Source organism: Nicotiana tabacum, chromosome 14 (genome assembly GCF_000715075.1).
Source record: "Nicotiana tabacum cultivar K326 chromosome 14, ASM71507v2, whole genome shotgun sequence".
Lineage (NCBI taxonomy): Eukaryota > Viridiplantae > Streptophyta > Magnoliopsida > Solanales > Solanaceae > Nicotiana > Nicotiana tabacum.
Genome location: NC_134093.1, coordinates 2905857 through 2921160, shown reverse-complemented (window position 1 = coordinate 2921160; position 15304 = coordinate 2905857). Strand labels below are relative to the sequence as shown.

Here is a 15304-nt window from a genome sequence, read left to right as displayed (position 1 = left end):
TAGATAGATGGCAAATTTCAGCATTCCGAGTCAAGAAGAGAAGACCAAGTACCATAGTGTATGAACCACCATGAGTTCTTAACTTCATTACCAATTGACATGTTGGTGTGGAGATAATCCCATCAATTCTGGACTTATTGTATGAATTTGCTGTGTCAAATTCTCAATCCATATAGAAGGCCAGGCTATACCCTCATTCTTCAAATTGTATCTTTTGCATTGGAATGGTAATAAAATCGTGACTTGGAGTTAGAAAAAAAAAGGTAGGCACAAGTCATCGGGACAAAGACAGTTTTTCTTCTTTGTTGCTGTATCTTGCAGTTCATGGTTTACCTACGCACTTATTGGTAGAGACTTATTCGTAGAATAGAAGTAATCTCCCTCTTTTTCCGGCTTTAATCCCCGTTCTTTTATTCTATAAATGAAATGGATCAATTACGTATTTTCCCCCCTAAATTATTGTAGTAAGATGACAACTTCAATGAGGGGAATGGATACCCTCTAAACTGCAGCTTTCTCGGGCGGATTTAGTCAAACCAATAGCCTATTTAGCCAAACCTTTTGAAGGAAAAAAATGTGTTTTTGATTAGAAGCAGAAGCATTTTCTGAGAAGCAGAAAAAAGTAGTTTCTCCCCAGAAGTATTTTTTTGAAACACTTATGAGAAAAATACACTTAGAAGCACTTTTTAAAAGTTTGGTCAAACACTAATTGATGCTCAAAAGTGCTTTTCGAATTAATTAGCCAAACACAAACTGATTTTCACCAAAAGTACTTTTGAAAAATCACTTCTCAAAATAAGTAGATTTTAAAAGCTCGACCAAACAGGCTACAAATCTGGCACCAGAGATTGCAATAGTGGTAGCAATGTATAAGAGAAATAGTAACTCTAATAGCAGCAGCAGCAGTAGTAGTAATTGTAGTAGATCTGTAGATGTATATCAATGAGTTTCTTGCTTAAACAGTTTATGATGTACCTAACTGACTTGGACTTTGATCAACCGATATGTGTTTCAACAGTTTGATTAAAATTAATGACATTGAACAAGATGATATTATATCAAATTAATGTAAAGATCCTCTGTCACTTCATTGGTTGGACAGAGGCATCAAATGTATTGAATCCTTTATTGCCAGATATATTTCATATATACATATATATATATTGAAGTCTCATTTATGCTTGCTGCATTTTGTTTTCCATTATCATGAATCTGGAACTTCTCAAATTTAAGTTCCTTAAAGTAAACATATGGGAAAGAACAAAACAGAAAAAAGATAGATCATTAATGTTGTTTGCAATATGGAGACTCACAGCAAGGCCAACAGCTCCCAGTCAAAATGTAGCCACACTTGACCTTTTTGCTGGTTTAGCTACACTCAAAGTTGCACCAAGGCGAAGAACGGATTAACAATATCATCGTTTCTCCTCGAGATTCCACAACCGAGGATACAAACACCGACTTTGTCAAAAGAAGAAAGGAGGGTTGATTTTCGCAACACAGTCAACAAAATGGTATATGGGGCTATCCGTTGACGGAGAACCTTGGTTGTCCAACACGAATCATTACTTCCCTGTCATTGTTAATCCGTAAGAGGCTGTACATATTGCTTTTTCTGATTTGCAGTGAGCACATGAATAACATGGTCTCCGAGAGCAAGCTCTGTTACTCCCTCTCCACAATCCTAAGTATCCATACAAAACCAATAAAACAACAAAATCTATTTAGTAACCTTTTTAGTTTTAGAGACGATCAATGAATCAATCAATTGAAATAACATAAACTGATGCTTCATGTCGAAGAATGTGAGGAAAGACTGATTTTTGCTCCTATAATTTCCGAAGGAGTTGAGAGAAAAAATCAGCCTAGATTGTGGTATTTGCTGGAAAGTAGGAGAGTGTTTTAGTTTGTAACCAGTTTTTTATTACCTTTGCTTCCCAGAAATAGATATCAGTATAGCGGAGGGAAGTGTAGAGGATCTCAAGACGAACTTCCATTTTTTTTTGGAGGTGCCATCTCCACTTCCTTGATCAGTAACGGCTTTCCTGGCCCCCATGCAATAGCAGCTGTAAAAACACATCATCATTAGCTCAACATTACTACCAAAATTCTCAAAAAGAAAATGAGGAAAAAAAAAAGGAAACCAAGAAAGTTTACATTATGTATAAGAAATCGAGTGAAGCAAATGTCATACCTTTGCAACGAATGACTTGCCCCACAATGCTTGACATTTGTTTTCTTGATCTCCTTTACTGATCACTAAAATACGAAAACTTTATGTTGAGTAGAAGTTTGGTTGTTTTCTGAATACTGAGTTGGATTTTCTTGAGTTGTGCTTAGTAGATAAGTAACATTTATGAAGATAAAATGATAACTCTGGTTTTTTTTCCAAGTTTTGTGTGCGTATGTAGCAATTTTAAGTCCATAAAGTGTTGTGTTGATGAGCTTAACGAGGAGATGTACACGTACAAATGCACATTGATCGAAGATGTTGCCTTGTTTAACAACCTTGAGAAAACAAATAAGACGTGAAGTTTGAGCAGTCAGCTGATGGCGGTTCAATCTCTAATGTAGGAGACTTCAAGCTCAAGGAAGAGGAAATCAAGGCAGGAAAGGAGAAGGTCTTGGCTATAAACAAAGCCGTTGAAGACTATCTCCTACTAAAACCTGATGCCTATGCTTAAGATTGTTTTGTTCTAAGAAAGGCTTATCTTGTCATTATCTTGTAGTTATCAAATTTGTTCATCTTGTATGTTTCGCCGCAGTTGTCTCTGCTTTGTCAATTTGTATCTCGTCCGAAAAAGGTACTATTGCCAGCTGCTCATCATTTACTCAGGACAATAAGCAACTTTATGACTTGGTGAATTTCAGCAGGTGGATAAGTGGTATCAAAAGCGAAAAGCGCAAAAAAGCTCTAAGGTTTGTTGGGGCTTTAGGCGCAAAGCGCAAATAAAGTGTGGGCTTCAATGAAAAAAGACGCAAATGGAGAAAAACTACAAATATATATGTGTAATCCCTATAAGCATGAATACCAAATATATGGACAAAGAAATTAAAGAAAATTTATGATGAAGTGAAATATCAATTGTTTAGTATTACCTTTTCAGGATTACGATCATTGACAAGGAAAAGTATACCTTAGAGCCTTGACAACAACACCTGGAGTGCACGGTTAGCGAGGTGAAGAGCTCAACATGTTTTGAGCCTCGCTTCAGGGCTTAAGTGTACTTTAAGCACGCCTTTGATAACACTGAGGTGGATGAATTTCAATTAAGCTAAAACTAAGTTCAATTGCAGATATGAAACCAACTTCAAAGAGGAAGGAGAATTTCTACAAGGACTTGCCACTTGCCAGCTAGCTGCTTCTGATAATAGCAACACTACAAGTGCCAATTAGCAAACTAATGAGCTGACGGACAAAGACAATCTGATGATTCTAAATTTGAAGTCTAATGTTGAGTTAAGCAGCCAGGGCAGGGGTTATATATATACAAGTGAATCAAAATTGGATCTACTCAAACAACCTAAGGAGCAACCCAGTGCACTAACCTCTCGCTATGCGGGGTGTCTGGAGAAGGGCCGGACCACAAGGGTCTATTGTACGCAGCCTTACCCTGCATTTCTACAAGAGGCAGTTTCCACGGCTTGAACCCGTGACCTCCTGGTCATATGGCAGCAACTTTACCCGTTACGCCAAGGCTCCCCTTGATTTTTCAAGTTTGAAAAGTCACTAATTTCAGGTCAAGGCACCATCTTATAGAAACTAATGTTGTTAATTCAAAATAAAATCTATGTTTACAGAACATCTGACGAAGCCTAATTTTTCTTCCCAGTAGGCATGACTCCTAGTTGATCAATCAAAACAAACTTAGCAATCTGTAGTGGTGTTACAATAAAAGAAAATGTGGATTTTTGCTAGCTGCATAATAGCTAAGTACTCCATCTACTCTGCTTGTGTTTTCGCTGCAGTTGTCTAAGCAGTTTTCAAATTCAAAAACATCCTCGTTAGCATGACAACATGGAGAAATTAGAGAAAGCAAGCATCTAATTTAATTAAAAAAAAGAAGGAACAAGAAAAAACTAAAACAATACCATGTTCAGTAGAGGAGCTTGTGCTTGAAGTCGTAGCTGCCGGCTATGGTGCTTACTGATCCAAACCTGTATCGAACATATTGTTTGTACATTAGATGCACGTTGATATTCAAAAACAACACGTAGGAGTTTGTTTCTACTTACGTCCATAATGAGGTTAAGACGGTTGCATCCTTCAATCTCTTCGATGTCTTCCTTAAGTTTCACAGCTGAAGGCTGCAGAGTTTGTGGCCTGCGCCCAATCAACTTAATCCGTTTCAATGTTTCAATATCTGCAAAGCTAGGGGGAATCTCCTCAAGATTGTGACACATTCTTATAACAAGCGTTTCAAGCTTAGGAAAAGATTCCTCTGGGTCATCCAACCTTGAGATACCTAACGACACCAGTTTCAACAACTTAAGTTTATTGAATTTGATACCTTTGAGGCACCACTCTTCCGACTTAGTTCCCCAATCCTGTAATTGTAGATACTCTAGATTTGGTAGTCCCGCAATCAAGGGAGCTGCGCTTACTATATGAGGCCCTTCAAGTTTCAACTTCTTTAGGTTTGAAGGAAAGTGTAACTCAGGTATACTAAATCTCCTACCCTCAAAGAAAAGGTCAAGTAATTGCAGCTGAGTAAGACTCTCTAGTTTGGGACTGAAAGTACAAATCTCTTTGGGAAGTTCATTGCTAGAGATAGTGAGACTAAGTTTTTGAACGTTAGGACACCTCCGTAATAAGACATCCATGCATTCACCATCGTTAATTGGATAACGAACATGCCTTAATATCCTCAAATTTTCCAATTTAGAGGATTCTTCAAAGATCCCTTGCTTATTGTTTTCCAAATCAAAAACAGCACCACTAACATAAACATGCCTTAATTTTTCCATTTTCCAAAAAATCGGAGGTAACACTACGCTCTTGAAAGCAAGAACAATTAAAGTTTCAAGATGGCGTAGAAGTGATTCCGGATGGAAATCAAATTGATCTGTCCTAACTGCAAGGTACTTCAGATAAATTAGTGGATTCAATGTAGCTGACGACAAAGGAACCACTTCTTGAGAACTCAAATCCAACACCTTAAGAAATCCCAATTTATTAATCTGAGGGAAGGGGTTCCATACTAAATATTCCCCTCCATCATTTGTTATCAGTGACCTTAAATGTTGATGGAAAGGCTCCGCTGTGAGCAATACAATCTTGGAAAGCTCTTTAGTTAATTTGATGCTCAGTCGAGTTTCCTTCCAATCGGAAGGTTGAAAGTCGCTATAATTCCCCTTCACTGCAAACATAAATTTTTCTTCTCTGCTTTTCTCCAAGCAAAAGTGAAGTACGACATCATGAACCTGGCAGTATTTGACTTTACCGTTATATCTTCTTCTCTCAACCATCACCACATTACTGCTAATGAGATCCATCAAGTAACCTTCAGCTGCCTCTTCCATTAATCTCTCCGACTCAATGTTCTGCACGAAGCCTTCCGCTATCCATAAACTTATCAATTTAGAAACTGGAATTCTCGCGTCCTCAGGAAACATCCCCATATAAAGGAGGCAAGGTTTTAAAGAATCGGGTAAATTATCATAACTTAACTGCATAGTCGAAAGACTATATCCTTCAGCCTCACCTAGATACGAAAGTAGAGCATTTTTAACCTCATGCCACCAAGATTCTTCCATTTTCTTCCTTTTGATTATTCCAGCTACCAAGATAATCACTAGAGGCAGTCCTTTGCATCTTTTTGCAACTGCTAGGCTGACATCTTGTAGTTCATGTGGGCAAGCTTCCTTTTGAAACACTTTTTTCTGCAACAACTTTAGACTCTCATCGCGTGTGAGGAATGGGAGAGAATAAGGATCGGTATCGTGCTTGACCTGCTTGCCTACTTCCTCAAGTCGTGTTGTTACTATTATTCTACTTCCTGTGTCACCATTTGGGAAAGATAATCTTAAATCTTCCCACGCTTTAATATCCCACATATCATCCAAGACAATCAGATATCTCCTGCCAATTAATCTTTTCCTCAACATGTCAGCAAGTTCTCCAACCTCATCTACCTTGCCCTTGGAACCGGTAACTTGATTGAAAATCTCTTGTAATAACTCTTGTCGATTATATGTTTGGGAAATGATGCACCATGCTCGAACATCAAAATGGTAAACAATGTTATCATTGTTATACAACTTTCTAGCAAAAGTTGTTTTACCTTGTCCAGCCATCCCAACAATTGGGATGACGTCTAGCTCCTTTTTTCCTTCATTCAGACACTTAATAATTCTTTCAGCGTCATTCTCAAAACCAACTATCTCCTCATCATTCATAGGGTCGCTATGTCGATTTTGCAGATGTTTAGATGGCTCAGCCACCAAGCAGGGTCTAAATCTCCAAACTCTTGTCAGACATCTTCCGTAGATAAAGTAGAAAACACCTGCAAGTTCACTAAACTCTTGTCATATTAATTTTGACTAAGAAGTATTTCCTTTGTTCCAGTTTATGTGAACCTATTTTCTTTTTAATCCGTTTAAAAAAGAATGATCTTTTTTCTAAATTTGAAAATAGTTCAACTTCGACTTCCTTAATGAAAAATATTCATAGTCACACAAATGTTATAACATATCTGAAAGTTGGAACCACAAGTTTCAAAGCCTTATAGCAACACAAATATTATGACATATTTAAGACCGTGAATTCCTAAAGTCTTCCTTTTTTTTTTATTAAACTTTGTATTCAATCAAATAGGTTCACATAAATTGAAACGACGGGACTAGTTTTTATTCATGTCTAGCAATACTACTATGAGACTATAAAGCTTCTGAAAGATTATACACATTCGTTACATTTATGAAAAAGTGATTCAAGTTTCAAATATTTGCTATAAGTGACTCTTTTAAAATTATTGCTAATGACACATATTTTAAAAGCCTCAAAAACCATTATTTACACAATGCCCCTACCTCCTTTCCATTTTAGCACATTTGACCGATGTAAAACTAGGCTATTTCCTATAACAACAAAGGGCCAAATATATCCTTGTACTATGAGAAAAGGTTTAAATATACCCTTTGTTATACTTTAGGTCCAAATATATCCTTGTTGTAATACTATTGGTTCAAATATATACCCTTCTTTTGTTAAGTTTGTCCAAGGTGGAGCTAGGGTGTACTATGAGAAAATGTTTAAATATACCCTTTGTTATACTTTGGGTCCAATGTTCTCTGGCTAGTCTGATATATATCAAATTGAAGGAAAAAAATCATTTTCAAAACTAAGACATTTTATAGTAATTGTTATCAAGGTAGGAAAAAAGCAAAAGGGATTCATGTAGTTGTTACAAGCAATTGAAGAACTTACAGATATCAAGTGAAACCAACTTAGAGATTTGAGAAAGAAGTCTGCTCAAGTGTAACAATCAATCATCCTGCTTTTATCTTCTTTCACCTGTTTTTTTGTATCTTCAATATCTGATCTAATCCTAAAAATGAGCGAAAAAGATAATAATTAAACTTTACAATTATAATTAAAAGCTTAAAATATATATATTTATGGTGATAAAAGAATAATTTATAAAGGTGGTAGAAATGATCGGGTCAACCAAATTATCAAGGACTTGTCTAATTAGCAAAGATTAACATCACCATATAACATTGAAAATTTTCTAAGAACCTTAGAAACAATGAAAATTAATTATGGAACAGCAAATTAAAAGTTACCTCGATGATCATGAATAGAATTTGCCACAAGGTGCTCTGAGATGATAATTGAAGAGATCAAACCATAATTCGAGTTTTTAATGACACAAACAGACTGAAAGGAGCTCTGAATTATTGCGTTATTGATTAATTAATGGTAGTTAAATAGCAATTATTGCTTAATTAATTAATGGAGTAGTGGTTGTTGTAACAGCCGCTTGACTTTCATTTTTATTGGTTGTTTTAGTGGAAGACGACGTCTAGAAATTCGTCCAAAATCGACTGCGGCCAACTGACCGACTTCGGTCGGTTAAAAAATCAAAAAACTGACCGACTTCGGTTGGTTTGTTAAAATATTATTTTTTAATTTTTGGTTACGAAACGGACCGACTTCGGTCGGTTTGTTTTTGGCGCAAAAATATGGGAAACTATTTTAGCATCCCACAAAATTTATTTTTTAAGAAACCGACAGAAATTGGTCGGTGTTTCATATAAAATAAATTAAAATTATTATTCAAAAAACCGACCGAAATCGATCGGTTATTTTATTAAGTTATTTTAAAAAACCGACCGACTTCGGTCGGTAATTTTATATTTTTAATAAAACCGACCGAAATCGGTCGGTTATTTTTGTGCGAAAATGCAATTAAAGAGTACAAATAAATTAAAAGAAAGTCATAAACCAAAATGTACCAATAGTCTAGTAGTAGAATAGTATTCTGCCGACCCTGGTTCGAGTCCCAGAACGTGCATTTTTTAACGTTCATTTTTTAATTGCATAAATCAATGATTTCCTCTAAATAATCATTCGGTATCGGGAATTACGGCCTAAATCAAAGGCCTTGCGCCTATCAAAACCTTTGAATATACTGATCAAATCAGCTTTTGAACAGGAAGTATCATCTTTTAATTCACCTTTGTAGGCTTAGTCTTACGCTTACAATTTTTTGTATAGGCTGGATACCTCACCATCCTCATAGAAGGTGTAAGATGAAGGGATTATAGAAATTGAAGGGGAAACAATCACCAAACTACAAAAGCAAAAAAGACATAAAAGTGGAAGACCATATGATATTGTTCTACAATCATTAGAAACATACAGAAAAAAGAGCGTATGCTTTTCAATCGATCAATCAAAACAGACTTAGTAATCAGTAGTAATGCAACAGTATAAGGAGACGGGGGTTTCCGCTAGCTGCATAATAGACCCTAGTATGAGAGTACGACTACAACAATTAGCTAAGAAAGAACTCCGTCCACTCTGTCTGTGCTTTTTGCTGCAGTTGCCTAAGCAATTGTCAAATTCAACACATCCTTGTTAATTTGAGATCGAAATTAAGAGAAAGCAAACATCTAATATAAGGGGGGAGGGAAAAAGAGGGGAGGGAAAAAGAAAAAAACTGAAAACTATACCATGTTATTGTGACAAGCACATGCTTGACTCACAGCAACAACCATTGTCCTGTATTGAACATATTGTTTGCACATTAGATGCACATTAAGACAACTAAAACATTTATTGTGGCTGCACCACATCAACTCAATCTGTTTCAGTGTTGGAATATCTGCAAAGCTAAGGGGGATCTCCTCGAGATCAGGGCTTTTTTATAACAAGTGTTTCAAGCTGGGGAAAAGATTCCTCTGACGCATCCCACCTTGAGATACCTAAGTTCACAAGTTTCAACTCCCTAAGTTTAAGGAACGTGATATCTCCAAGGCACCACTCCCCGGAATGAATAAAATACGGATCCCTTAATTCGAGATACTCCAGACTTAATAGTCCCGCAATGAAGAAAATCGTGCTTTCTATCCGAGTCCCGCATAGTAACAATTTCTTTATATTTGAAGGCAACTGTAACTTGGGTACAACAGGGAACAAGTCAAAGAAAAGGCGAAGTGATTGAAGCTGGGTAAGACTCTCCAATTTGGGACAAATCTTTTCTTCATCAGAATCATTTCTCAAAAAATAGATTTCAAGTTCTTGAAGATTAGGACACCTCTGTACTAATACATTCAAGCAATCAGAATCGAGTGTAAATTCAACACCCCTTAATATCCTCAAATTTTCCAACTTAGAGGATTCTTCAAAGATCCGCTTTCCCCAAAAAAAAAACAAGCTTTAGTAAACTCTACATGCCTTAATTTTTTCATTTTCCAAAAATTCGCTGATAACCGTGTACGCATTAAACACTTGAGAATTAAAGTTTCTAGATGGGGCAGATGTGATTTTCCATGAAAGTCGAATTTATCTATGAAAAGTACGACATACTTGAGGTGAATTAGTGGTTTCAACGTAGCTAACGACAAATGACCCAATTTATGGGAACTCAAATCCAAGACCTTAAGAAGCCTCATCAAATTAATAACCTGACTGAAGGGATTCCAATATGAAGATTCTCCTCTATTGCTGGTTGTCAGTGACCTCAAGTGTTGGTGGAAAGGCTTCCACTTTTTGGATGTAAACTTGGAAAGCTCATTACTGAAACTGAAGCTCACTCGACTTTCCTTCAAATCGGAAGGTTGAATGTTCCCCCTCACTGCCAACATAAACTTTTCTTGTCTACTCCTCTCCAAGCAAAAGTGAAGCACTACATCATGAACCTGGCAGTATTTAACTTTACCATTATATCTTCTCTTTGAAACCATTACAACGTTACTGCTAATGAGATCCATCAAGTAACCCTCAGCTGTCTCTTCCAATAATCTCCCAGATTCAATGTTCTGCAAGAAACCTTCCGCGATCCATAAACTTATCAATTTAGACACTGGAATTCTTGCGTCCTCTGGAAACATCCCCATGTAGAGAAGGCAAGGTCTTAAATAGTCGGGTATTTTATCATAACTTAACTGCATAGTTGCCGATAGGAAAATAGAGCTTTTTTAACCTCATGCCACCAAGATCTTTCCATTTTCTTCTTTTTGATTATTCCAGCTACCAAGACAACCACTAGGGGCAACCCTTTGCATCTTCTTACAACATCTAGACTCACATCGTGTAGTTCGGGTGGGCAAGCTTCGTTTTGAAACACTTTTTTCTGCAACAATTCCCTACTCTCTTCGGGTGTGAGGAATGGAAGGAAATAAAGATCAGTATGGCGCTTGACATGTTCACCCACTTTCTCAAGACGAGTTGTTACTACAATTTTGCTTCTATTTACAACATCAGGGAAACAAAGTCTTAAGTCATCCCATGCCATACAATCTCACATATCATCCAAGACAATGATATATCTCTTTCCTATTAAGATTTTCCTCAACATGTCAGCTAGTCAACCTCATCTACCTTGTCCTTGGAATCGGTAACTTGATTGAAAATCTCTTGTAATAGCTCTCTCCGGCTATATGTTTGGTAAATGACGCACCATGCTCGAACATCAAAATGATAAACAATGATGTCATTATTGTACAACTTTCTAGCATAAGTTGTTTTACCTTGTCCCCCCATCCCAACAATTGGGATGACATCTAGCTCATTTGTCCCTCGTGTCAGATACCGAATTATTCTTTTCGTGTCATTCTCAAAACCAACTATCTCCTCATCATTGATAAGATTGCTATGTTGAGTTGGCATATGTTTAGATGGCTCTACCATAGAGTAGGGCTTAAGAGCAAGATTCTCCGACCACATCATGGTCACCTCCACACTAATATGCTCGATCTCTTTTAAGATTGTAGGAAGTGAGCAAAAAAGATACAAAAGAGCATTACACTGAGCAAGAATAGAGTCAATGGAAACTTCAGCTTCGTATGCAAAATTGATAGTACGCCTCTGAAGATCTTTAAGAATTTCATGTTCATGCTGCACGTTTGCAACATCTCTGAAAACAAATGTTAGATATGAGAGCTCTTTCTCTAAAATGACAATATGAGGCTTCAACATGAAATCTAAACCTGATTCAAATTTCAACATCTCATTCAATTTCCTCAGGAGAGAATCAAGAAAGCTCAATCCACCAGCTGTGGGAAACTGAGATGGTCTGAATATTAAGGATTTGTAATACCTCACTTCCACTTGTGCCTTTAGATCTTCTATTTTCTCCAATATCTGTATCGTGCCAAGATCAATCTTGCTCGCATCATCTTTGATTGTCGATCTTGAAAGAAGCTGCATTTGAATTACACCAAGTATGTCTCCCACAAGCACTCCAACCTTTTCTAAGACTTCATTCAACCTATTACCATTAATAACATGATTTGGTATATCGCCGAGAAAAACTAACAAGAACTCTATTGCCACATCAATGTTTCGAGCAGAGACAATAGTGGGGAAGTTATCAAGCTTTTTATCTCTAAGATACACCAGAAGACAGTGGAGTTGATATGAAAATCCTTTTGGTAATTTCTTGTCCTTCAAAATTCTTGATTGGGTAAACTTTGACGCCTTTAGTTCACAGAGAAAAATCTTTTTCATTTCCAGCTCCACTATCACAACCAAGCATAGTAGATAAGGAGGCTTATTCTCGATATCAGATGTATCATCTCCATCCACTTTAATCCAAAGAGCAAGACAGAACTGTCGCACATTGTCAGCCATGAACTGTATTCGGGCCTGCATACCTTCCAACTTATCACGGTCGACATAACCATTTATCTCTGCACCATATAAGTATCTTATAAACCTTATTTTGTTTTGAATGACTTTGACTTACCTTAAGTATCTATCTGTCTTCTGCAGGATTTTTATTTTTTCCGCGAAAAAAGCGACAGATCGAACCAAGTACCTCGGTGCATCATTTAGATTCTGGTCAAGGTAATCCATATATTCCAACATATACGAATCATTCAACTCAAAGTTGTATATTAAACTGGTACCGTTATCTTCACTGAATTCCTGCAACTCTGATACTAGCCTTTCCACATTAAGACTAGTTTTGTATTCACCTGAAATTCCACCAAAAACCGAGTGAAGCATTTCCACAATCAATTTGGCCTTCTTTCTGATTTCTTTTAAGGAATCAGGTAAAAGAGCATGAGGGTACTTGATAAAGGTTCTCAAAAATCTTAGCTCCATTTCAAGTGTCTCAATCTTGACAACATTCAAATCACCTCTACTCTTAATCCTTCTCAGGTGATCTTACATATCCTCAATGTCATTATGCGCCATCTTCCGCGCATATAAATTAAAAAGTAGAAAATCCCTGCAAGTTCACCAAACTCCTGTCATATTAATCTTCACTAAGAGAGAAATTTTATTAATGTCTTTTAATACTACTATCATAAGCTATAATGCTTGTGAAAGATTATACACATTCTGCACATTTTTTATTATGAAAATTTTCACAAACTTCCCATAGGTTTTGACATATTGCACATATCTCTTTTGCGATATAAAATATATTATACGAACATCCCTTCTTTCATATTTTTTCTTTTGAGAAGGTAAGTAACTATGTAAAAAAAAGTGCACAAAGCATCCCGCGTGCATACAGGGTACGGGGAAAGGCTGTACCCAAGGGGTGTGATATAGGCAGCCCAACCTACTGCAAGTATCCATGACTCGAACCCGTGACCTATAGGTCACAAGAAAACCACTTGAAAGTTGCTCCAAGGCTCTGAGAAGATAAGTAACTAGTAACAAGATGATTTATTACATAAATATATACGTTTTATTTTAAACCATAAGTTTCAAAAGTTTTTTCTTTCAATTCTATGCTCAGTCAAACATTGTCACATAGTTTGAGATGGAGGGAGCAGTAGTTATTAAGACAAAAGCTAAATGGATTCATGTAGCTGTTCTAGCAATATAAGAACTTGACTTGTAGATTGCAAATGAAACCAATTTAGAGATTTGCAAAAGAAGATAAGTTTAACACAAGTTCAGTTCCAAGTCTTACAATCAATCAAGTATGCTTTTGTCTTCTTTTGTAACTCCAATTTCTGATACAATATATCCTAAGAGGAAGCACAAGGGATGATCATTAAAATTAAAACTTAAAAGATTCAAGAGTAAATAAAAGAAATCACAAAAATGATCATATCAACAAATAAATGATGAAAATTTTCAAATCTACATATGGCCAAGAATTTTCAGTATATATAATAACGTTTAAGTGTTCTTAGAAAAAGTTTATTGACATACCTATAAAAAGTAAAAGTTGATGTAGGAGGAGGAGGAAGGGATAATAGTTACACACACTCTCAAGATATATATTAGGTTGAGTGGATGAGTAAAGGAATTTGAAAATAAAGTGTGGTCCAACCGATTATATATGATGTCTGAATTATAGCATTATCTTTTTGGATTTTTTCAGTCCGGTACTTCTTTTGGAACTCAATTAATTTGAATTTGGAAAGTAAAATGGGAAAATGACACTATAGCATAACCGAATATATATATATATATATATATATATATATATATATATATATATATATATATATATATATTTTTGTATGTTATATAAATAGATACACAACTTCTTACCTCCTAATTTATGTGGCGGTGTTTGTTTGAAACTTTGTGGTCTAAATATAGTTATATTATTAAATTATTTTGAAGTATAAAAATATATTATTTTTAGCATATACTAAAAAAATGTGCCACTAAAGGAATAACCCTTTGGTTCTTTAGACGGGAAAATGGGATCCATGACAGGACTTGCCAAGCAATAATGGAATCCATCCATGTGATATGCAGAACTTTGTTTTGCTCTTTCACAGCGAAGGATATGAGTATTAAAAGCAACCGCAATCAAAAATTAAATTGAAAGATTCACGAAAGTGAAGAAGTAAATATATTTTGAAGGAGAGAGAACAAAGTTGTTTGGCTAAAACAGCACTAAAGATACTCTTAATAATGTGCGATATTTATCTACTTTGGACCAATCTTGTATAGTTTTTCAAAAACATCTCACACGACTAAGAAAGATTTAAACAACTTATAAGTAGAATATTTTGAAGATTAACTGTATGACACCACGTTAACCGATGCTAGCTTCTTCTAGTTTAGACTGTCAAAGACACTAAGCCAATAATTAACTGTGTGCCATCAACGTTAACCGATGCTAGCTTTTCTAGTTTAGACGGGCAAAGGCACTAAGTTATGTTCCAATTCATCACTCTGCAATTTCCAATTATTGGCTATGATTATGATATCAGCTGTTATGTTCCAATTCAGCACTCCGCAATTTTCATACTTCTCCCGCTAAATTATTGGCTATGACTATGATATCAGTTGTTATGTTCCAATTTTTCATACTTCTCCCGCTAAATTATTGGCTATGACTATGATATCAGTTGTTATGTTCCAATTCAGCACTCCGCAATTTTCATAAGATACTTTCAACATAATGTGATATTATTCGTTTTGGGTCAAGTTCGAACAGTTTTCCCTAAAAAAACTCATGCTATTAAAAGTTATCAATACCTTATACGTAAATTGATTTTTTCTTGTTCTTTCGATGTGGAACTTACAAAAATATCGAAGAAAAGTGGTAAAAAGCATAGGGGTTGCAAAGCTAAGAAAAGGATAAAAAGTACAGCTGGAGAGCAAAAGGGATGCATAAATTGAGACAAAGACACATCTAATCTAAAGTCT

The 15304-nt window shown here is 35.9% G+C and overlaps 1 protein-coding gene and 1 pseudogene across 5 annotated transcripts; both read right to left on the bottom strand.

Moving 5' to 3' along the window:
* Positions 1–1107: 1107 nt before the first annotated feature.
* On the bottom strand, positions 1108–7938 carry LOC107817802 (putative late blight resistance protein homolog R1B-17). 5 transcript variants are annotated; one of them, XR_012698496.1, is made up of 8 exons: positions 7789–7938; positions 7430–7550; positions 4237–6517; positions 4093–4158; positions 3138–3380; positions 2195–2259; positions 1929–2066; positions 1108–1684 (listed from the first exon to the last, which is right to left on the bottom strand). XR_012698496.1 is itself a non-coding variant. In XM_075229216.1 (5 exons), exons 3-5 carry the CDS (start codon positions 6397–6399, stop codon positions 3312–3314), a joined length of 2298 nt encoding a protein of 765 aa, XP_075085317.1. In that variant the 5' UTR covers positions 6400–6506; positions 7430–7550; positions 7789–7938; the 3' UTR covers positions 2755–3311. The 5 variants fall into 5 exon arrangements, 1 of the variants encoding a protein (XP_075085317.1); XR_012698497.1 differs by having other exon boundaries at positions 3138–3973; positions 4237–6506; XR_012698495.1 differs by having other exon boundaries at positions 4237–6506.
* A 1232-nt stretch (positions 7939–9170) lies between these two features.
* On the bottom strand, positions 9171–12880 carry LOC107817353 (putative late blight resistance protein homolog R1A-3; annotated as a pseudogene).
* Positions 12881–15304: the final 2424 nt, after the last annotated feature.